The sequence below is a fragment of the Lissotriton helveticus genome, chromosome 3_1, assembly GCF_964261635.1.
Source record: "Lissotriton helveticus chromosome 3_1, aLisHel1.1, whole genome shotgun sequence".
Classification (NCBI taxonomy): Eukaryota; Metazoa; Chordata; class Amphibia; order Caudata; family Salamandridae; genus Lissotriton; species Lissotriton helveticus.
In genome coordinates this window covers 319,508,736-319,533,174 of record NC_136061.1, presented here as the reverse complement: position 1 = coordinate 319,533,174, position 24,439 = coordinate 319,508,736, and the positions used below count along the sequence as shown (strand labels likewise).

Below are 24,439 nucleotides of genomic sequence, written 5' to 3'. Positions count from 1 at the left end.
AACCAGGCAGCTTTATTCAGGGCGGGGGGCGTGGCCGGCAGGGAGAGCGGCCGCAGGTGTGACACGCAGGGACTCCTGGGCAATTGAGTCCCTGCTAAGCTGCTCGCAGCCCTGCCGGTTCAAGAGGCACAGCAATGTTCGGCTCCCTTCGCTAAACGCCCCACAGAGACAAGAGATGCAGCAGGACCCGCGCAGCGGGTCCGGCAAGGCGTAGGTGCAATGCTCCGTCCCACGGATCCAACGGCGGCAAACACAGCAGGAGGAAGGAGCCTCCACACAGTTCTCCTAGACAATCCTCAGAGCAAGCTTTCCCGCAGTCTGCACCAACCAGGCAGCTTTATTCAGGGCGGGGGGCGTGGCCGGCAGGGAGAGCGGCCGCAGGTGTGACACGCAGGGACTCCTGGGCAATTGAGTCCCTGCTAAGCTGCTCGCAGCCCTGCCGGTTCAAGAGGCACAGCAATGTTCGGCTCCCTTCGCTAAACGCCCCACAGAGACAAGAGACGCAGCGGGACCCGCGCAGCGGGTCCGGCAAGGCGTAGGTGCAATGCTCCGTCCCACGGATCCAACGGCGGCAAACACAGCAGGAGGAAGGAGCCTCCACACAGTTCTCCTAGACAATCCTCAGAGCAAGGTTTCCCGCAGTCTGCACCAACCAGGCAGCTTTATTCAGGGCGGGGGGCGTGGCCGGCAGGGAGAGCGGCCGCAGGTGTGACACGCAGGGACTCCTGGGCAATTGAGTCCCTGCTAAGCTGCTCGCAGTCCTGCCGGTTCAAGAGGCACAGCAATGTTCGGCTCCCTTCGCTAAACGCCCCACAGAGACAAGAGACGCAGCGGGACCCGCGCAGCGGGTCCGGCAAGGCGTAGGTGCAATGCTCCGTCCCACGGATCCAACGGCGGCAAACACAGCAGGAGGAAGGAGCCTCCACACAGTTCTCCTAGACCATCCTCAGAGCAAGGTTTGCATTCATATAGTATCTGTTACCCCTGATGGGTGTTGAAGCGATTTTCTAGCGAGTAGCACGCTACTCCAGAACCCATAGAGGATTAGTGTTGAAAATGAGTATAGTGAAATATGAAATAATTAGAGTGGTGGATATGTTATTCAGTTATTTGGATAGAGAAGGGTACTTGGCGGGATAGAAGTTTGTATTTATATAGCGCTTGCTATCCCTGATGGGGTTTTGAAGCGCTTTTTTGGTGAGTAGCATGCTACTCTGGAACCCATAAGGATTAATGCTGAATTAATATGGTGAAACATGAAATTAATTTGAGTGGTGGATATGTTAGTCAGTTATTTGGATTGAGAAGGGTTGGGGAGGGGTAGAAAAGGGAAAAAGGTTTGCATTTATGTAGCGCTTGTAACCCTGACGGAGTGTTGAAACGCTTTATTGGAGAGTAGCACGCTACTCTGGAACCCATAAGGGATTAGTGGTGAATTAGTATAGTGGAATATTACATTTGAGAAGTGAAAATGTTAGTCTGTTATTTTGATTGAAAAGGATAGTGGATGGATAGAAGAGTGAAGGGAGGTAAGAGCAGTAGGAGGAGGCTTTTGGATGAATAAAAAGGGGTTTTGGAGGGGAAGAGTCAGAGGGAAGATTTTGGAAAGGTTTGTTTTGGGGGATCGGTGTAGTAAATGAGGTGTCAGATGATGTAAGGAGGGTAGAGTAGGAGAGAGTCTAGAAAGGGTTATTTTGGGGATCACAGTAGTGGTATGGGATTTGGGATAAATGAGAGAGTAGATGTAGAGGATATATTGATAGATATATCGGGTGAGAGATTGGGTAGTAAATTGAAAAGAGTAGTAGAAGAAGTTTGAGATGAGTCAGAAGGTTGGGCAAGAAGATATATTGAGAGAAGTATAGGCTGAGAAATAGGGTAGTGCATTGGAAATGCTAAATTAGAAGAACGTGATCAATATATAGATCTATAAGTACATTGAAAGTATATAGATGCATAAAGGAGGTAAGTATATGTAGATTAAAGATATTGATAAAGGTACAGGATGAGAAATAGGGTAGTGCATTGAATATGCTTTTTTCAGGAGAAAAGTAACAGACACACAGATCCAAGTACATGGAAGGTACATAGATGCAGAATGGAAGCAAGTACATGTAGACCAAAGATCTTTTTTTTAACAACATAATTATTCTACATGTTTATACAAAGCAATACACAAAGATAGGTACATATCTAAAGTGAAAATAAATGCTTATATACAGAGGGATATACTGTAAATTTCTGTTTGCGTATGGTGCTTATGTGGGGAAGAGGCAATTCTTGAGTAATTTTCTGAAGATAAGGTGGTTGTCGGTGGATCTTATGTTGGGCGGGTAAAGAGTTCCATAGTTTGGCTGCTTGAACAGAGAAGGATCTGCCACCCAGGGCTTTTTTCTTGTATCTTGGGATTTTGAAGCGAGATGCCCCATTAGAGCGGAGTTTCCTTTGTTGAATGTGTTTGGTGATTTAATTCCTAATGAAGAATTGTCCCATTCCATGTATTGCTTTGTGATGCATAGGAGAAAATTGGGAGAATATTTTCTTCTGTGGGAAATTGGCTTGCAGCACTGGGAAGTTTTTTGGAAAAATACTAACTCCATTAATAATGATTGCTATTGGCTTACTAATAATAGTACTAATATTTTGGTATTGTAAAAATAAGAGGAGCTCTAAAGAAACTAGAGGGCGAAAATAAATAGAGCAGGAATTGGAAGACAAAAAGAGTGATTTTTATGATGAGATGAAAATCATGGATCAAATGAGACTGAAACAAGTGAAGACAACTGAATTCGAATGTAACATCAGATTATGATTAAAGGTTAGATACAAATTGTGTGATGGTTTAATTCACCATCAAAGGTGGAACTGATGGTGCGTAAAAGTTTAAAGATGATTGCCTTGATGACATAAAACATGAGATCTTTTAAGGCATCATAAAAGTATGCAGAAGTGTTCTGAAAACCTAAAAATGAGAAAGACTTAAGTAAAGAGAGAGAAAAAAAGGTATTTGCTTATACAATGTAAACACACATTTAAGAAATCAAATATGGTTAGCTCAGAAAATGTGCTGCTGATTACCTGTGATAAATTAAAAGAATGCTTACATGAATGAAACAATAGAAAAATGCTTCAAATGCTTAGTTTAAGACGTTTGACAGAACAAGATTTGATGTTTTATTCTAGTACTATGCAAAAACAAACTTGAATAACAAAAGTGATGCATAATAATCTCTTTGAAACATAAAAATTTGTGAAATGTTCTTTTTTAGCAGTACCTAATATTCACATGTAACTTCTGGAGAAAAGAATGAGTAAATTTTACTAAGAAAACTGGATTATTCATATTAACGTCTATTTAATATTAATCATAACATGGTCACGATTTAACACATTTTAGTGTAGGCCTCAAATGCTTTTTTTTCCCCGTTAAAAAAACTGAATCTAGATAAAGTGACCCTTGACCCTCGGATAGGTCGCTTCCCCACCGCTGCAGCTCCGCCTGCCTTGACTGCTGTGCCTCCTGCTCCTCCCTCCAGATCGGAGCTCTCTCCTTCTTGCACGTTCGCCGCCTGGGCTGCCTCTGCCCTTGCTCTGTGCCCCGTGTGTGCCTGCCAGCCCCCCCTTCTACTTTTGTACCCCGTATGACTGAGTGACTGTTCTTATTCTCCCCTCCTGACTTCTGGTTTCTGTGCCCCGAGTGCCTGCCCGACCCCCTTCTCTTTCTGTACCCGGAGCGATTGGACTGTTCTTCTTTTCCCTCTGGGCCCCTGCCTCCCCTAGGATCGCCGCGATCCTCGGCAGGATCCCCAGCTCCGTCTTTCCCACCGCTGCCTCCCGTGCAGCCCCGCCCCCCGCACCCATTCGCGATTCCCTCCCTCCTCCCAGCTGACCCCTCCTCCCCCACTTCCCTCTTATGTCGAACGCTGTGCGACCGCGCAGCGGACGCGCCGCTGGCGCACGGCAAGCCCGTCTACGCCCGTCCGCGCCTGGACCGAGCCCAGCGCCAGGATCGCGCCCAGCGCCAGGACCCCTGGCCACCGACGATGCTAGCCCATACGACGGACTTACGACGCCGCCACCCTCAACGCACTCAACCCCGGCCGGAACCCCGCCTGCCACCGAGCCACCCCGATACGCACCCACGGACCCTTCACCTGCCGAGCCTGCAAGTTCACCTGCCTCCGGACCTGCACCGCACCTGAAAGGCCAAGCAACAGCAACAACCATCTCAAGTGCATCCTCCTCAACACCCGCTCGGTCCACAGACACGCCGTTGAACTCTGGAACCTGCTCGACACAACATCACCAGACGTCGCCTTACTCACGGAAACCTGGATGAACGCCTCCTCAGCCCCCGACATCGCCATAGCCATCCCGGACGGATACAAGATCACCCGGAGGGACCGCGGCAACCAGACCGGAGGAGGCATCGCCATCATCCACAGGAACACCATCCGCATCACGACCAACTCAGACGACACCCTCACCGCCGCCGAGCACCTTCACTTCCAGATACACACTGACCCCAAGACCACCCTCAGAGGCACTCTCATCTACAGACCCCCGGGTCCACGCACACAATTCAGAGAAGCCATCGCAGACTTCATCAGCCCACACGCCCTCACCTCCTCTGACGACATCCTCCTAGGGGACCTCAACTTCCACCTAGAGAACAACAAGGACAGCAACACCACCACCCTGCTGGAAAACCTCGCCAACCTCAGACTCAAGCAACTGGTGAACACTCCCACCCTCTACGCCGGCCACATGCTCGACCCCGTCTTCTCCTCCAGCAAGCACATCTCCTTCAGCCACTCCACCGGACTCCACTGGACTGATCACAGGTGCGTCCACTTCACCTTCAGGAGAACCACGACCCACCACCACCCGCAACATGTTCCCCGCAGGAGCTGGAGCAAAATCACCGCCGACCAGCTCACCACCTCCCTCAGCCAGAACCCTCCAGTCAGCACAACGGACCCCAACGAAGCAGCCCGCAACTTCACACAGTGGCTCACCAACTGCGCCGACAACCTCGCACCTCTGAAGAACCCTCCCAGCAGACCCGGCAGCAAGAGAACCTCGTGGTCCACCAACGAACTCAAAACCTCCAAGAAAAACTGCCGCACCCTTGAGAAAGCCTGGCGCCACGACCAGACTACAGAAAACATGACTGCCCTCAAGAACGCCACCCGCACACACCACCAGCTGATCTGCACCACCAAAAGAACAAAAGTCAAAGAACGTCTGGACAACAACACCCACAACAGCAAGGAACTCTTCAGCATCGTCAAAGAGCTCTCCAAACCCAGCGCCGGAAACAACGACATCACACCATCGCAAGACCTCTGCGACTCGCTCGCCTCCTTCTTCCACCGCAAGATCGCAGACATACACAACAGCTTCGGCGCAAAGACCACGCACCCAACTACCAAACCAATGCCCCCCACCACCACCCTCAGCAACTGGACCCCGGTCAGCACCGAAGACACCACCCGCACGATGAACACCATCCACTCCGGATCCCCAACCGACCCCTGCCCCCACATCATCTACAACAAGGCCGACTCCATCATCGCACCCCAACTCCGGGACATCATCAACATCTCCTTCAACACCGCCACCTTCACGGAGAGCTGGAAGCATGCCGAGCTCAGCGCCCTCCTGAAGAAACCGACAGCGGACCCCACCGACCTCAAGAACTTCCGCCCCATCTCGCTCCTCCCTTTTCCTGCCAAAGTCATCGAGAAGACCGTCAACAAACAGCTCGCCGCCTTCCCTGAGACAAACGGATCCCTGGACCCCTCACAGTCCGGTTTCCGAGCCAACCACAGCACCGAGACCACCCTCATCGCATCCACCGACGACATCAGATCCCTGCTTGACAACGGGGGAACATCTGCCCTCATCCTCCTGGACCTCTCTGCAGCGTTCGACACAGTCTGCCACCGCACTCTAATACAACGCCTCAGCAACATCGGATTCCAAGAGAAGGCACTGGAGTGGATCATCTCGTTCCTCGCCGGAAGAACCCAGAGAGTCCGCCTCCCCCCGTTCAGATCCGCGGCCACCGAAGTCATCTGCGGCGTACCACAAGGATCCTCGCTCAGCCCCACCCTCTTCAACGTCTACATGAGCCCCCTCGCAGTCATCGCACGCCAACACAACCTTAACATCATCTCCTACGCCGACGACACCCAGCTGATCCTCTCCCTCACCAACGGCCCTACCACCGCCAGAGCCAGCCTACACGAAGGAATGAATGACGTCGCCGAGTGGATGAAGAACAGCCGCCTGAAGCTGAACTCAGACAAGACGGAAGTCCTCATCCTGGGATCATCCCCCTCCGCCTGGGACGACTCCTGGTGGCCCCCTGCCCTGGGCACCACCCCCAAGCCAACGGACCACGCACGAAACCTGGGCTTCATCCTGGGCTCCTCCCTCTCGATGACGAAACAAGTCAACGCCGTCTCGTCATCCTGTTTCAACACCCTGCGCATGCTCCGAAAGATCTTCCGATGGATCCCCACCGAAACCAGAGAGACTGTCACCCAGGCACTCGTCACCAGCCGACTGGACTACGGGAACACCCTCTACGCTGGAACCACAGACAAACTACAGAAAAGACTCCAGCGCATACAGAACGCCTCCGCACGACTCGTCCTGAACATCCCCCGCCACAACCACATCTCCGCCCACCTGAGAGACCTGCACTGGCTCCCAGTCAGCAAGAGGATCACGTTCAGACTCCTCACCCACACACACAAGGCTCTTCACGAACTGGGCCCCAAGTACCTCAACAACCGCCTCACTTTCTACACGCCCACCCGCCAGCTGCGATCGACCAGCCTCGCCCTCGCCACCGTACCACGCATTCGCAGAGCCACCGCCGGAGGAAGATCCTTCTCCTACCTGGCGGCCAAGACATGGAACTCCCTCCCCATCCACCTACGACTGATCCAGGACCATCTCTCCTTCAGGAAGCAACTCAAGACCTGGCTTTTTGAGCAGTAACCCCTCCACCCCAGCGCCTTGAGACCCTACCGGGTGAGTAGCGCGCTATAAAAATAATTTTGATTGATTGATTGATTGATAAAGTAGTCATTTCAGATGCTATGTGTCAGGCGCCCCACAAGACTCACCTGGGCTTGTGAAGCGATTCTGCAGGGACGACAGGAACCACCGCCCCTGTTCCCAACTAACCCCCGCGGAGAGTAACACCCGTCACGGATTAGATGGATCCAGGGATGGGGGCCAAATAAACAAGAGGAGTGGCCTTGGTGGAAGGGACGTAGGGTAGGGTCTTGGCACAGCTGAGGGAACAAGAAAAGTAATGCAGCAGCGCTCCTGCGCGGCTGCCAAGGAAAGGGTTAATCCTGGTCCCAAAGAAAGTAACACAGCGCTCTCAGCGCTCAGCAAATAGGTGCAAGTGGCAGTGATCCCGCATGGCAGTCTGAGCACTAGAGGCTCAGGGGAGTACAGGCCAGCACACCACACGCTGACGAGGACGAAAACAAAGCGGCAAGGAAAAGTCACGTAACGCGTACAGGCTCAGGGAAGGCGTTACCGTGACTCGTAGTGCAGCGGAACCTCCAGGAGTCAAAAGGAGCAGATGAACAGTCCTCCGGCGTCTGCTGGGCTCCGTGCAATACTTCGGAATCAGAAGCACCGATCCGGGGGTGCTTCACGCATTTAAGCGTAGTCCCCCGGAAGTGTTAGCGAGGCGAAGGACTAGACTGGGACACCACTTCCGGCCGGAAGTGAGTATTCCCGACGCCTGCATGTGTCCTGTGGCGCCCGGAACGGCGGAAAGCCGCCACATGACACTATGAGAACTTTTTCAAGAGTTTATTTTTATGCTTTCTAATTCAGCAATTTTTTTTACTGAAATGTATCAATACAATTGCAAACCCCGAGAGAGTGTCTGGGAACAGACTGACAGTGAACAAATGAATTTCCTTACTTCCGAGGAAAAGATGGAAATTATAAAGTTGTTGAAATTGATGATTTAGCAAAAAGGATTACTTAATGCATCCAGATTTCTAAGTGAGGTATTAATCACACCATGAGCATCCTACTGTGGCAAAACAATGAAAACTATAGAGTACGATGGAACTGATACTTTGTGGGGGTAAACTGAGAACTTCTGGAAGTACAATTTCCCCTTGGAGGAGGAGTTGGTGCTGGTTATCATTTTCAATTTCCTTGCCTGGCATGCTGTCGAACTGAACTTTGATTTTTTTCCCCTGTGCCAAACCCATTTGGAACTGAACTTTCTGAACTGACTCAACCTGTACTTTGCTAGCTGGTAAAGTCAATCAATCAATCAAACAATTTAAATAGCGCGCTACTCACCCGGAAGGGTCTCAAGGCGCTGGGGGGGAGGGGTCCGTTACTGCTCGAAAAGCCAGGTTTTGAGTTGCTTCCTGAGGGAGAGATGGTCGTGGGTCAGCCGTAGGTGGATGGGGAGGGAGTTCCATGTCTTGGTGGCCAGGTAGGAGAAGGATCTTCCTCCGGCGGTGGCTCTGCGAATGCATGGTACGGTGGCGAGGGCGAGGCTGGTCGATCGCAGCTGGCGGGTGGGCGTGTAGAAAGTGAGGCGGTTGTTGAGTTACTTGGGGCCCAGGTCGTGGAGAGCCTTGTGTGCGTGGGTGAGGAGTCTGAAATTGATCCTCTTGCTGACGGGGAGCCAGTGCAGGTCTCTCAGGTGGATGGAGATGTGGTTGCGGCGGGGGATGTTCAGGATGAGTCGTGCGGAGGCGTTCTGTATGCGCTGGAGTCTTTTCTGTAGTTTGGCAGTGGTTCCCGCGTAGAGGGTGTTCCCGTAGTCCAGTCAGCTGGTGACCAGTGCCTGGGTGACCGTCTTCCTGGTTTCGGTGGGGATCCATCGGAAGATCCTACGGAGCATGCGCAAGGTGTTGAAGCAGGATGACGAGACGGCGTTGACTTGTCTGGTCATCGAGAGGGAGGAGTCCAGGATGAAGCCCAGGTTTCGTGCGTGGTCCGTTGGTTTGGGGGTGGTGCCCAGGGCAGGGGGCGACCAGGAGTCGTCCCAGGCGGAGGGGGATGATTCCAGGATGAGGACTTCCGTCTTGTCTGAGTTCAGTTTCAGGCGGCTGTTCATCCACTCAGCGATATCTTTCATTCCTTCGTGTAGGCTGGCTCTGGCGGTGGCGGGGTCGTTGGTGAGGGAGAGGATCATCTGGGTGTCGTCGGCGTAGGAGATGATGTTAAGGTTGTGTTGGCGTGCGATGGCTGCGAGAGGGCTCATGTAGACGTTGAAGAGGGTGGGGCTGAGTGAGGATCCTTGCGGTACGCCGCAGATGACTTCGGTGGCCTTGGATCTGAACGGGGGGAGGCGGACTCTCTGGGTTCTTCTGGCGAGGAATGAGATGATCCACTCCAGTGCCTTCTCTTGGATTCCGATGTTGCTGAGGCGCTGTATTAGGGTGCGGTGGCAGACAGTGTCGAGTGCTGCAGAGAGGTCCAGGAGGATGAGGGCAGCTGTTTCCCTGTTGTCGATCAGGGATCTGATGTCGTCGGTGGCTACGATAAGGCCGCCCTCATCGTAGCCCTCTCAGTGCTGTGGTTGGCTCGGAAACCGGACTGTGAGGGGTCGAGGGATCCGTTCGTCTTGAGGAAGTCGGCGAGCTGTTTGTTGACGGTCTTCTCGATGACTTTGGCAGGAAAAGGGAGGAGCGAGATGGGGCGGAAGTTCTTGAGGTCGGTGGGGTCCGCTGTTGGTTTCTTCAGGAGGGCGCTGAGCTTGGTGAACCACGAGGCTTTCTTGCTGCTGGGTCTGCTGGGAGGGTTCTTCAGTGGTGCGAGGTCGTCGGCGCAGTTGGTGAGCCACTGAGTAAAGATGTGGGCTGCTTCGTAAGCAGGTATAACTCTTCGGCTGGAGATTTTATGGAGTCATTCTTGTGACTCCTTACGCTTCAACTCTGCATATTTGGTTTTCATAACCTGAATGCTGAACTTGACTTTTCCATATGTCTCTCACTCTTTTTATCCCCTGGTAATCAGCTTATGTCAACTTTCTGATTCTGCATGACGTTGTGTGACTAATTGTACTACTACTACTATGAACAAAAGATAACGTGATTTGTGTTTCTTGACCATTTAAACTGAGTCTTAGATAAACAATAAAAAAGAGAAAATGTATTGTATCTGAGTCATTGTTGCTGTAAAACTTGTCATAAGAATTATTATTTAATGTCTGTAGAAAGGTTGCTTGTTGTCAGCATGAATTTGGCATCTTCTTATTCTAGATCCTTGTAAGAATTTGCCACATGTTCTCTTGATATCCAAGTCCCTGTTACCATTGGAGGATCTAAGGTTAAGTGGTTTGAAATGGGCACAGAGAGAAAACAGTCCATGAAATTATGTAAGTACATGAAATAGTTTTGGACCCAGCTTAACACTGCATCAAATTCAATCAGTGCTAGAACATTCTCATAAGAATGGCAGACAAAAGTTGTCATTTGAAATTGTATGTAGAGAAATGAATATGCAATGCATGAATTTTCCTTTGAAAAGTTCAGCAGAAAACTATAGAGGTCATAAGTACAAAGAACTGAGTACAGTTCTATATGAAATCCGGCATAGATTTACCTTTTAAAGGTGGGGAGCAAGGGGCACCATGGTACAGAGAACTACACGTCTTTTATAGGACCTTAGACTAAAACTTTCATATGGTCTACACAAGGTTCTGACATTATGCACCAATGGGGAATAAACAAGAAGAAAAGTTGTACTACCAAACACATTTGAAGATTCTGTCATGGTAGTACTACATTGCATTTCGGTCATTCTCATAGCCTCTTCGAGCATGTTAACCGATAAACTGTACATCAAACGCCTGGGACTGTTGGGATGACTTTGTACAGTGGGGGAAGTCTCTAGGAATACACTGTGAATCTCATTCTTCTTTATTTAGAACAGGAAAAAACCGACAGCAGCAATTGTCACATGCTGTATTGTGACATCGATGCAGGATAGAGGACAGTGTAAACGCAGTTCGGGTTTCTTTAATCTCAATTCAGAATGCATTTAAAATGAGAAAGGAAAAAGCAACCCCCACGCAACCCCACTACCAACTCACACTGTCCCGCCGAAAAGCACTGTTTGTAACACATCACTGGGATTGTCAGGTATGTTCACACTGCAGTGTAAATAAAACTTTGACTCATGCACTGGTTTTATTGTATGGGAAAACAGGAATCACGGGACATATTGTAACTAACGTAGCTGACCGTAATCGGGACCTTAACGGTATTTTTTTAGAAACATACTTGGCCTGACGCAGCAAGGATGTCGCTTAAGTGAGAATCGGTTAGGCGCTGCGGAGATAGTCTACGTGGCCGTGACCCATTGGACGCGTACTGAGGTCATCACTGGGGCGATAACGTACAGTGAATGAGGTCACTGGGCAATGACGATACAAACTGCTGCCAGCACACGTGCCCCTGCCACGTGCTGAGGTGGGCGGGAGGGCAGGCGAAATGGGATTGGAAGCATTTCTTAGCGTGCTGCTCTGAATAATTGCAACATACAACCGTACTGCTATAGATGTAGCAAAGATGGCGGACTCTGAGCGGAGTAGCATGGGGCTGGGAACTGGTGTGTCCTGGAGCCGGGGCCTGGGCTGCGGCAAGTGTTGTGGTCCGATGATCCGCCGTGTTCTACCTCTGGAGCCATGGACGGAAGTTCGGGAGCTCTGCCATTTAGCCGGACCTGTGGTGAGAGACGAGTGGGGTTTTACATGGTAAACGCTGTCTATTTGATACGCTGTGCGAGAGCTTACGGAGGAGGGAGATGCCTGGAAATGTCCCCGTACTCTGCACGCTGCATTCTACTGTAGCGTACGTAACAACCGGCTTGATTGTGGATGTTTTCCTCGTACTGCCCGCCCTCTGCTGTAATGCAGGTTAACCAGGATGAACTACATTTCCAAGACCTCTTTTCTTAAATCGTATTATGTATGCATTAATCGCAATTGCAGCCCGGCTCTTAAGTGAGTTTCATCTGCTACTGCTGCAGTCTCTTTATAGTAGATGCCAGCCTTTTTTTGTATGCCTTTTTTTGTATGCCTCTTTTTTTGTGAATGTCAATTGTATCCTTTGGCTGTCATTTCTATCAGGAGTTTGTGTAGGTGTAACCCGGGCTTTAAGTGGGAAAAAAATTGGAGGGTCTCTCAAAGGGGCGTGGTCAATGTAATTAAGGACATGGCTTAAAACACGGTAGCTAAAAATCTGATAGTGTGCCGCCCGACTTGTATTTTGCTGTTTCAGTCATTGTATCCAGATATATGATAACAAGTAACATCATACCTACAAGAAGTCAGGACTACTGGCTTTGTCAATGGTTGTTAGTTGTGTAAGATAAATAATCAGCACCTATGGCTTGTATATAATATTGAAAAAGCTTCCACTTAAAGCCCTGGTGACACCACAACAATGTTGCTGCTCCTGAGTTTCAAAAAGGGAAGAGAAAATGACTTTTTAAAGTATTTCCCTTTGCCTACAACGCTCACCTGGCATGACGTCCTGCCGTAACTTCTCCACTAGTGAGAAGTGAGCAGTGTGAGCACGTGCTAAAAAACCCCTTTAAAAAACAGCATGTGCTCAGCACTGTTGAGACCCGGCCCACTTACAGACCTGGGCGTACACTGGTTTGAAATCTTTAGCCATTGCTGAAATTTTAGCGAGCAGTATTTTGCATTATGTGATTTGTAGTTTTATTTTTCCATTAGCTTGGGCGTAAACATCCCATCATGTAGAGCAGAGGTTTTCAAACTTTTCTGCTCCAAGTCTTTCTATGCAAAATATTTTAAAGTTGCCTCCCCTTCGAAAACTTTATGGCAAGACTAGGGCGAGTGAGCAGAGCAGGGTCAGGTTTGTTTATGAGATCATAAACCAGACTCCGTGTTTATAACAGCAAAACTTCCCGGGTCCGTGCTTGATGTGCTATTCCAGGATAGTGTTTTTTTGTTTCTTAGAACCTTTGGACTTGTAGGCCCGTTATATAATGTAATGAACACAACTACATAGCTGCCAAATGTGCAGTTTGCTTATGTTTGGCGTTTCCAGGTCTTAGGGGGTTTATGTGTAACATTTATATGCAATATGTGTGATACTTTGAGTGACACTTTATTACAGATTGAAATAAGCATATATGTAAGAAATGAGTCTATTTTTTTGCATAGGTGCCTAGAAATTGCCTTAACAGATGCAACGTCCCTGATATGGTAATCCTCAATTAATAATTGATTACCATGAGTGCAAAGCGGTCCTTGCCAACAAGTGAGGAATATTGGAGGGGACCCATTGCCCAAGAGAGTGCCAATTGGCAGCCTGCCACTTCAAAACCCATCTCTTCCCCACAAACTAACATATACTGATTAATAGAAAGTGGTATTTGTGTTGTGTTGTGTTAAACATTAGGATTATATTTCCAATTCTAGGTAATACCAAATATTGAGATAACTTCAGCAGTTTTATGTAGAAAACATTCATTGCTGCAAATAAATGTACAGTGTCATTCCCGTTAAACTTCTTTTATCAGCATAGCAGGTAAGATTTAAGGATTTATGCTGCCTTCAGTTAGTACTAGGTTTTTTTTTACTACAAGAATAGCAAATAGCACTTACAGCTTTACATTTTACCATTTGCAAGCATGTGCTCTCACACAGTCTTAAAGACATATTTAAAGTAAATGGCAAGCAACAATAGGTACAACACTATAGAGCATTTTTAAATATTTGAGCTGCTCTTCAACCGGCAATCTTAATGCTTTGTAAAGAAATATACTACAGTTCTTGTGGGAAACTGCCAAACCAAATCAAATTATGGGGGTCAAAACATGAAAGTTGTGTTTTTTGGTTCTATATTGTGATCATTCTGCTTAAACTAGTTTACTGCCAGACTGTAATCACTGTGAACTGCTCACCGAGACTAACTTAAGTATAGTTACTCACTAGAGAGGTATCCCCACACACCAAGGGAACATGACACTAATGATCAGTAGAAAAATTGTACTTCACCTTGGAATCATATAAACATAATCACTAGTGATAAAGTAACATTCACCTTCAGAGTCAATCACATACAGTAAGATTACATTCACCTATGGAGTCAAACAACATACATTCATTTCCATAAACACCCTTCCAAAGGTAAACTCATATGCCACCAAAATTGAAATACAACCACATAGGTTTTAATTAAAAAATATTTTATCCTCAAAGAGTTGATACTCCGAATTCTCTAAACAATTCAATAGACATAAAACAATTCATGTAAAATGCAATATCCAAACCCCTACCCTAGATATATAAAAACAATGAGACTCTTAAAATAGCAAGATCAAACCCACAAATCCGAACAGGGAGACCCTCTTTCACAGTCGTTAAAGTGCTGTTGCCTAGTCTGGTCCAATATTTGACATCGTGTTTTTGTCCTGGTGAGTACAAAATTCAGTTCATGTCAGTGACTCCTCGTGATTGGATCCAGTTCAAACCCAGCGTTGATGCGTTTGGGTGGATGCTATTAAATAAATCCCACCTTCTTCAGGACAATATTGTTTTGGGGTATTTTTCTCCCACACCAGTATAGTAGTAATTTTGGAGACCATCTAGAAGAAAGAGGGCTATATAGATACATACTATAAGTTATTCATATTTCAAACTAATATACAAACTATTCTTCACCCGGTAGTCCCTCTCCTTCAACAAATTATTTATGAAAAAAACATCATGTACTTTATCCTCAGCACAGATGTCTCATCTCTTTTGGTGGCAATACCATCCCCTTTTTTCAGACCCGGGATAATCCCATTAAAATCAGGGGAAAGCCCATCTTTAAGTATAACATACTCATTTGTACTTCATTTACACTCACCCTTTTACCATGCTCACAAAAATGAAAACAAACAGCACTCACCACTTACCGAGGTATTCCCCACGTTGTTACAATGTAGGCTTATAAGTTGGGATATTTTGAACCCAAATCGATTAAAAAGGGCCTCTTTATAGTCCCTGGGTGTCAAGAGGAGGGTCCATGTGAATAAGAAGTTCCCTTTTATTATCCATCTATCCCTCCTGTACATACTTGTCTCACTTATATTGCCATACCTTAAATAAAGACCCTTCACATGCCTGTGTGGACTCCTCAACAAATGCCTGTGCTTTCAAGGATACCTCAAACTTGCTCCTGAAGCTTTGATTTATTTCCAATAACGCTAGTTGGTGGTCATTTATGATACCTCCTTGATTAAACTGAAGTTGACATTTTAGAAACCTCTACTCCCAACACAGGAGTAGTGTCAGACAGAGGGGGGGTGAGCTCCAACCCCTAAGCGGGGAAAGATAAAACTGAAATTGGTAAATAGTAGAATACCCCATTCTAAACGGGTGCCTGTCCACGTGTTGTACACTAAATCTTGATTAGAATACTTAAACTATGGCTGATTTAGCTAACAAAATCAGTATGATTTATAGAAAAAAACATTCATATGGTCCTCATGACTTAGTGAGTTTAACCGACTTAATATGCCTCCCGCCAATAGCGGTTCATGAGGTGAATCTAAGCATAAAGGACATTTAATTGAATCATCTAATGCACCCGCCACGCATAATTATTTCTTACTAGTCGCTCGGCTTCTCTTGATTTCTAGGGGATGCGGCTCGTTAAGTCCACATGACTTAGTGAGTTAAACCAACTGTTTGACCTGGCACCATTGGCGTGGGTTTCCCTTCCATTTTTTGCTGTTGCCTGCTGTGTTTTTGCTGTGTGTTGGACTCCGTTTTGCTGGTCTAGATGCTTAGGGCATTTTCCCACTGCTATTCAGTGCCAAAGTGCAAGTGTTCACTTTGTAAATTGATGTTATGTATTAGTGAATTAGTGATTGACATATTTGATGTACTTGTCAGACCCTAGTACAGTGCACTGTGTGTGTCCAGGGCCTGTAAATCAAATGCTGCTAGCGGGCTGCAGCATTGATTCTGCCACCCACAGAAGCAGCCTGTAAAATGTAACTCTGGCCTGCCATTGCAGAGCCAGTGTGCAGTCTGGGATTGCCATGTCGACTTGGCAAGTGCACACCTACCCTTTTCTACACATTAGTCACCCCTAAGGTAAGCCCAAGGTACCCCTGTTGGTAGGGGGCATTGTGAGTGAAAGGTAGGACATGTCGTGGCAAGTCCTAATAGAGGAATACTGCCAATTTCGTTTTTCACTATTGCAAGGCTACCTGATCCCATAGTATAGAATGAGGAGTTTGTTTATAACATCTAATATACATAACTGGCCCTGGGAACAAGGTGGAAAAATTACGTTTAGTGTGCCTGAACTCAGAATGCTAAAATGCATATTTTAGTGAGGGTGTTTTTTATATTCGGTGTTTGAAAATACCAATTTTAGAAAGTACGTATTTTCTTGCCTAACCATCCAGTGGGCCTCTGCTAGGTTTTTGTATTGAATGTCTGGCTTTTGGATGACAGGGGCTGGAGAGGTGCAGTGGCTCCAGAAGTCTGATGAGTCATGGCTGGGCCGAATAGACCTGGGCTGCATTTAGAGAAGGGGGAGGAGATTTCCTTTCACCTGAATGGGCCTGGTCTGCCTTCAACAATGCTATCTCCATCTCCTGCCAGGAAATTGCACCAGTGAGGACAGAACAGGTTTTGGCTGGGCACAAAGGATTTTGGTGCAAAAAAAAGGGGGGGGGCACCAGACCACATACTTTTAGATCGCTTCTGGGAAATCAAGAAGAACCTTTGCCAAGGAGAAGAGCCAGAGAAACGGAGGAGGAATAGTGCCCCTGTGCTGTTTGCTGTGTGGGGTTGGCCTGCAGTGACTGCTTGCTGCCAAGGAAAGGAGAAAAATGACTCTGCTGTTTGCTTTGTCACCTACTTGCAAGAAGATCTCCAAGGGCTTAAAACTGAGCTTGCCTCCTGTTCTGAAGTCTAAGGGACACAAAGACTTCACCACCAGCTCCCCTGAATTTCCTTGCTGGAAATTCCAACCTGCAAAGAGGTGCCTGCTACTTTTTATGACCTCTTGAGACTGTTTATCGCTGATAGCTAGAAAATCGACGCAACATCAAAGAAGCGTGTCGCATCCGCTCCTGTTTCCGACGCATCGCCAAAGAAACCATCGCAGCGCCTGCCGCTGCTTGAGAAATCACCGCACGATGCATCGGGTGCAACGATCTCCGAACTCCGCGGTCACAGCACCGATCCCAACACAAGCCTGCTGTGCAGCTGCCCGAAACTGCGCATCGTACCTGATCGACCCACCGTAACAAGACGCCAAGACTGTCGCATCATTGGGGGATCCAGTAAGAAACAGGCTCCTCACCTCCCCACACAAAGAAACCGACACCTCCTCTCCGGTAAGGAACCAACGCATCATCTTCTCCAAAGCAAGGAACTGACGCATCACCTTCCCTGCGTGTAAGAAACCGACGCATCAACTTCCTAGCTGCCATTTTGTTTGTCGCATCAAAGGTACTTTGTGAGAAAAGTGTTGCATTTACAACTTGCATTGAACTGAACTATTTCAACCATTTGAAAGCCTTATTTTTAATACTGTATTTTTTATTTTTGTCGTATGTCTTGTTTTGGTTTAGATGAAGATTACTTAGTTTTCTAAACTGGTGTAGTGTCCATTTGTAGTATTTTCACTGTATTACTGTATGTGTTCACAAATGCTTTACACTTTGCCTCTGAGATAAGCCTGTCTGCTCTTGCCAAGCTACCAACGGTGTGAGCAGGGGTTATATTAGTAGTGTATCCCCCTTACCCTGCCTAGAAGCAAGTGTCCCTATTTGGACAAAGGTACCTACCTCTGCCAACTAGAGAGACCCATTTTTAACGCCGACTTAATATGCCTCCCGCCAATAGCGGTTCTGAAGGTGAATCTTAGCATAAAGGCAATTTCATTAAATAATAATCTAGTGCACCCGAATCGTACAAATATGGTGTCTTTAGAACATGGGTAATATTTTTATAGAAATATATTTTGCTTTAATCTGCTATTCGGTGCTAATCTTTTCGCATAACCCCGGTGCATTGTTCTCTCCATTTAAAGATGTTGGTACCGAGGCACCTAAGTTGTTTTGTCTCGCGTGTAATCGGAAATAAAGTTATGTCTATATGGTAACTTTATTACATATGGGATACCTTTATGGAGAGATATACTGTTATAACTTTCTTTTTGGAGCCAATTTTTGCTAAATAGGCTCCTTCAAATTTTCCCACTTCTAAGATGGCGGGACCGAGGCATTTATGTTGTACAGCCTTGTGAAACCGAACATAGATACATACATGAGTAGTGGGTAAACACCCAGCTTTAAATCACGGCGCCTCCGAGCAAGGGTGTGAGCTTTTCGGTAGCGGGCGGCTCGATATTGAAAGGCAAGAGGCGGGTCTTAGTGATAGGGCTTTATTGTGCTAAGCAGAAAGTCTGAACAAGTCTTTCTCTGTACAGGGGTTCGCCTGGGGGACCTGCTCCGGGATCGTCTTCTCCTCCGCGAGTCAAGGCGAGACGTCCTCCGATCGTCTACCAGGCTCCGTCGGGCGGTGGGGTCTCCGAGGTCCGTCGTGACCTTTCCGCCTCCCAAGGACCAGTATGAAATAGAAACAAACACAAGGCACTCGTGAGAGCGATATCCGGCAGTTCAGCAGCCGTTACAGGGAAAAGGGGGTGAGGACTCAAAAAAAAACACGCGTGCTCCCCTTTCCTCCCGTTTCAGCTTCTTTTGTGGCTAGGGCGTGTTCGGGGTTGGGGTTTTCTTAGTGCTCGTGATAGGATTACTGGGACCCAAGGATGACTCGTCAGATACTCGGTGTACCTCCCCGTCGTCCCATTAAGCCCCTGAGGCGGTTACGCACCTGCGTGAGCCACGCACCTCCCCTGGGTGAGTAGCTGGGCGACACGTGGGGTCGTTGGCCTCCTGGCGTCTCTCCACCTGGTCCGGTCCTTCTTCCTCCCAGCGGATCCTCGGTCTCCTCCGTCTCTCAGTCTCTCCGGCCTCTGTCGTCGGACCCGCCCTGGGTGTACAAGCACACCCCCTTGTTCCGGTTGGCCTCTTTTGACGTGGTCCAGTCGCTCCAGGACTCCGCCCACTCCTCATCCGCTTGCCGTTTAAAGGGCCAGTCTCGGTCTTCCTCTTGTATGACGGCAAAGTCTTCCCCAGAGCCGCGATAGTCAGTCTGCTGAGGGATAGAAGAGTGGTTACTAGGGACACAATGGGGGGGCTCTTGTGCTTGTGGCGTAACGGAGCCCGGGACAGGGTCCCAAGACCGGGGCACCCCGTTACAAAGGGTTAACTTCTGATGCAGAGGTTACTGACCAAATTGAGCGAAGGTAAGACTCAAAGGCAGGGGCATGACTGCTTGTAATAGCATGCAGCAAAAGGAATTTGGCTTTCAGGCTTTGCACGCTAACTGCGATTGATGGAAAGCACACTTAGCGTGCCACATCTCGTGCCACATCTCCTGTAAATCAAGAGAAGCTGAGCAGTTTGTACAAAGTAATTGTGAGTTGCGGGTGCATTAATGTTTGAATGAAATTGCCTTTATGTTTAGATTCACCTACCTTGCATGCTGCTCCAACAGGCTGACGCCACAGCCCTCTGCTTTCTGCTTGGGCGCACGCCGCATCTCTCCTGTGAGGACTGCCGAACTTAGCACCACTGGGGCGCTGGACTACATCACCCAGAAGCCCTAGCGCTAGGAAGCACTTACAGGAGTGGGAGGCACCCGGTCATGCTTTAAAGACTGTGAGGAGACTAGTACTGCGGGGTCCTACCTTGCATGCTGCTCCACCAGGCTGACGCCACAGACCTCTGCTTTCTGCTTGGTGGCACGCCGTATCTCTCCTGCTCATTCTCCGCCTGCGAGGACTGCCGCACTTCGCGCCACTGGGGTGCTGAACTACATCACATAGAAGCCCTAACGCTAGGAAGTGCTTACAGGAAGGGGAGGCACCTGGTAATGCTTTAAAGGTTGCGAGGGCATATGCGACGCGGGACGCGAGTGGATGGCGCCGGGTGAAGCCTGGGCCAAGGGCAGGCTCATTTGAGGCCGGAAGAGGCCGGGCCGGGCCCCCCCTCTAACTCCAGCGGTCCAGCAGGTCTGTTTGAAATCCATCTTATGCAGTGTTTTTGGGATACTAAAATTTTGGGCTTTCTTGTGTTTACTGCACTTAGCTTGAGATGAATACTCGCGAAGGAGAGAGTAGATCTGCACCTTCGGGGGAAGCGTCGCAGGGACTCTGGACCAATTTTTAATTAGGGCCAGTTCTGTTCTTGCACATGAGATCGCTCTGACCGAGCGTCGTCTATCCTTAGAGGTTTTACAAACTAAAAGCTCATCACTGGGTGCCCTGACATATGCGCGTACGCCTGAACGGTGATTGGTCACAGGCTCTGACTCTTGTGGCTTAGTTGAAGGTGTTCGTCAGTCTTCACATGTCGCGCTGGATTTATCGGCAATAGTGAAGGTCCTAAATACTGCCCCTGCTGATGATTTGGCCTGTGAAGGTACATCTGCTGGCACCCTAATGCGCTGCTACAAGGACCGTGCCCAAATCCAAACCTCAAACTAAGGAGCCTACGGTAACTATGCCGGAGCCGTCCATAAAGGGGAGGGGGCCACAAAGGCAGAAAAGTGCAGAAGACCAACAAGAACGGCGGGGCAGTGATTATGACATCTCCTCTGACCGCAGAACCGCAGTCTACAACATCTATTATTGGCACTGTGAACCTTGACCCGTTGGGTGTTCCTCCTGAAGCTCTTGAGGTTCTATGGGTGAAAATGGGGGCCATAATTGAGTCCTCTCTCTCTCTCTCCCATCCTTGACAGGTTAACTCGTATTGAAGAAAGATTGACTAATTTATTTTGAATCGCATGTTGTGCCTAATCTTCTTCATTCTATTGAAGCCTCTATGATAACAACTGGTCGGGCGATTGAAATTTCATCGAACGTACTTTGCAATCCTATAATCCCAAAACCTCCTCCGCCGACTACCTCAATATCCAATCCTAGGTTTTCATCTTCAAGTATTGGTAGAGAAGGTTCAGCTACTGTTACGGGGCTGGTTGCTCCGGGCTGTCAGGTGGATGAGGATGGGAAAATTTCTAGTGAATTTGCCCAGTTAATACCGAGTACACCAAGGTAGGTGGGTAATAGACCCCTGGGTAGTTCAGACAGTAGCATCACACACAATCGCGGCATAGACTTTCCATTAATGTTGGCCAATGGACAGTCTGGCTGAAATCCCCTTACCATGCATAATGGTTCAGCCCATAGCGCTGTTGAGGATGGTTTTAGGGCACTACACCTCCCACCAGCTGCTGCTTTCTGGTAGTGATCTTGAGGAATATACCGACATTGCAAGCCGGGCAGCTGGAATCAACTGACCAGCTAATGGCCAAAACTAAGCCCTCTTACATCGCAACTGAAGCTAGCCGGGGCATGGGGCTGGGACATCTGCAATCAATTGATAATGGCAATTCGGGCTCTGTGGGTTGGACACTCTATGAAGGATGGGGGGGTGATTGTGTAATTACCAACTTTAATAACAAGCAGGTTGTTAGATTTCTACTGGAGCACCTACGGAGTAGAAGGCAAGGATGTCATCGTTGGAAAATCTCCCTCCTATCACTAAGGTTTTTCTATAGACCCGGCCATCCTTCTCTGTTAGGGGGGAGGGCAGGGTGTACCCCATAGACCCATAGGGAGATCTTCTGACCCTGCGGGTTTAGGATCTGAAAGTGATGATCCCAACTGGCTATCTTATATATAAACATTCAATATGATTGCCTTCCAGGAGACCTGGGACAGGGGGGATAATTTCTGGTTAGACGGTTTTAGCTCATACTTCTTACCTGCATGTCCAGCTTTAGCGGGCAGAGCAAAAGGTGGTCTTTTGTTTCTTCTTTCCTTGGACTTAAGGGGCTCTGTAAAAATGTTAGAGGTAGACTCTCCCCATTGTCTGATATTGGAGCTTAGTAAGCCAAACCATCCAAAGCTTCTATTGGTGAATATCTACAACTCGGGGGAGTGTGACTATGTAAATCAGTACCTAAGTACTTTGAATTATTTTCTCAATGAATATAAGTTAAAGCAATCCACTTCTTAATATGTTTTATTAATGGGTGATTTTAATATGCACTTGTGTGACTCAAGGTCATTTTTTATAACGCTCAGGATTCTCCTTTGAGCGATCATAATCCGGTTATTTTAATCTTGGATATTACCTGTGGTATCCTGGGCAAAGGAGGGAGGAATTGGGTCCCGAATAAGGTGCTACCTTGTGATCAGGGGAGGAGGCTTAGATGGGCCAATGTAACCCCGGATACTTTCCTCAAGGTCCTGTGGGAGAAATGTACAGATAGCATCACTATTTGCACTGACCCTCTAAGCACTAAGGATGCAGTAGAGCTTTTGAGGGCATTTGTACTCAGGCCGTGACCTAACTATAAAATCCAAACTGAGAACCACATGTGGCCCGAAGTGGTTTGATGAGAAATGCTCACTGCTCATAAATCTTAGCCCTGAAAAAACAACCTTGGGATAGGGATCTGATAGCCAGGTGGAGGAAGGAGTATAAGCAAGTACTTCACAGTCGGAAAAAAGAGATCAAGGATGAGGCATGGAATTCATTATTGTCCCTGGAGGTGTTAAGGGATAGCTCCAGCTTTTGGGCCATTATAAGCACCCCTTTCTTTTCTGGGCAGGATAATGAAGCTCAGGATTGTAATATCATAGAAGCCCAGAGGCTCTCTAATTTTGAGGCGATTTATGAGTCCAGGGGGGCTTTGGACTGCACCCACTGGCCCTCGCTCCATCAAGCTTGCACCCAGATTGAGTTTAATGAAATAGAGAAAGCCATAAGAGATACTGCCAGCAATAAAGCGCCGGGCCCAGATGACGTTCCTGCAGATATCTATAAAAGTAACCCTCAATTCTGGGCTAAAATCCTTGCAAATGTTTTTAGTGCTGTACTACGGTGGGCCTTCAGCGGCTCTTAGATGCCTTTGGGGCGTAAATGCACTAACTGGACTTGATTGTGAATATTGGAAAGTCACACTCTGACAGTAGGTCACAGAGCTAGCAAAACATTTTACTGTAATGGCGTGGAAGTTTCCTCCTTGTCCTCTTTCACTTACCTGGGAGTCCTATTTGATGATAGGTCATCCTGGGTTCTGCAACAAAAAGTTAAAAAGAACAAAGTCCTACGAGCTTCCTCATCTCTTCTAGGGTTTGCACAGCGTCTGGGGGCTAGACCGATAGAGGCTATCCTAAAGGTTTATAAAGCCAAGTGCCTGGCTATTGCGGCCAATGGATCCTCTATATGGGGCTATAAAGATCAGGCTGGGATACAGATAGCTGAAAATAAATTTCTACGGAGTCTTTTGTCTGTACCACAATCAACCCCATTGTATGCTATACATCAGGAGTTAGGGCTAGGCTATGTCACTGACATTTTGAGAACAGCTTTGTTGCTTTGCTGGCTCAAAACTTGGCTGAATCCTGATTTAACCCTGAACCACATGATTTTATGGGACTGTGTTAAGTTAGATAAGTCCTCTAAAATTAAATGGCTGTCGTATGTTAAAAGCATGTTATCCAAAATAGGACAGCCAGAGCTTTATGAGGACCCTGATAAGAATCGGAAGGAGGATGTGTTGTGGGTAAAATTGAATTTTAAGAATTTGTTGATGCTGGGGCGAGTAGAACAGGAGCTATGTGAACCTTTAGTTAGGGCCCATTACTTGTTAAAAACATCTATTAACATGGAACCTTACTTGTCAATTGTTAACAAGCCTTATCATCGTTGGCTCCTAACTAGGCTCCGTTTTAATTTGATTCATCTAACATTGGGGGATTATCAGGGATGGTGTAATCCTGATGAGACCGAACCCTGCCAATGCGATAATTTCTCATCCCAGGATACTTTACATTTTATGATGTTCTGTGACTTTTATCCCAATATTCGCATGAGATTTCTGGTACCTATCCTGAGAGGAAGGGGTTTCTCTAGGGTTAGACCAGCGTTAGTTTTTCTACAGTCTTTGTGTAACCCTGGTTATATTTTTATTATTGCATCTTTTCTGGTAGCGGCGGTGAGGATTAAGAATAAGAGAAATGTGATGATGATTTCTTCCTAAATAAGAGTTTAAACTTTACTGTTATTTTTTTAAGACAAGGGGTTTCACTCAGTGATAGTGTTTTTATCTAAATGAATTGAAATTCTGTCTATGTATTTTAAATGTTATGTTAAATGATTTGTAATATTGTCTATGTTTTGTTTTTTGTACTTTTATGATATTAACTAATCGAATAAAGTGGATTGGCTGACTGACTGACCGTACACCTCATGAACCGCTATTGGCAGGAGGCATATTAAGTCAGTTTAACTCACTAAGTCA

At 47.5% G+C, this 24,439-nt stretch overlaps 1 protein-coding gene across 5 annotated transcripts in view; it reads left to right on the top strand.

The window, feature by feature from the left end:
- The first annotated feature begins 11,206 nt into the window (after positions 1-11,206).
- LOC144822411 (multidrug and toxin extrusion protein 2-like) overlaps positions 11,207-24,439 on the top strand; it is an 877,798-nt gene continuing 864,565 nt past the window's right edge. The window contains exon 1 of one of the 5 annotated variants that reach the window (XM_078679885.1): positions 11,207-11,741. In XM_078679885.1, coding sequence (XP_078536011.1) covers positions 11,583-11,741 — 159 coding nt within the window. In that variant the 5' untranslated portion in view covers positions 11,207-11,582. Of the gene's footprint in view, positions 12,017-24,439 lie in introns of all 5 variants that reach the window. The other 4 variants (XM_078679890.1, XM_078679888.1, XM_078679886.1 and 1 more) reach the window with 4 other exon arrangements.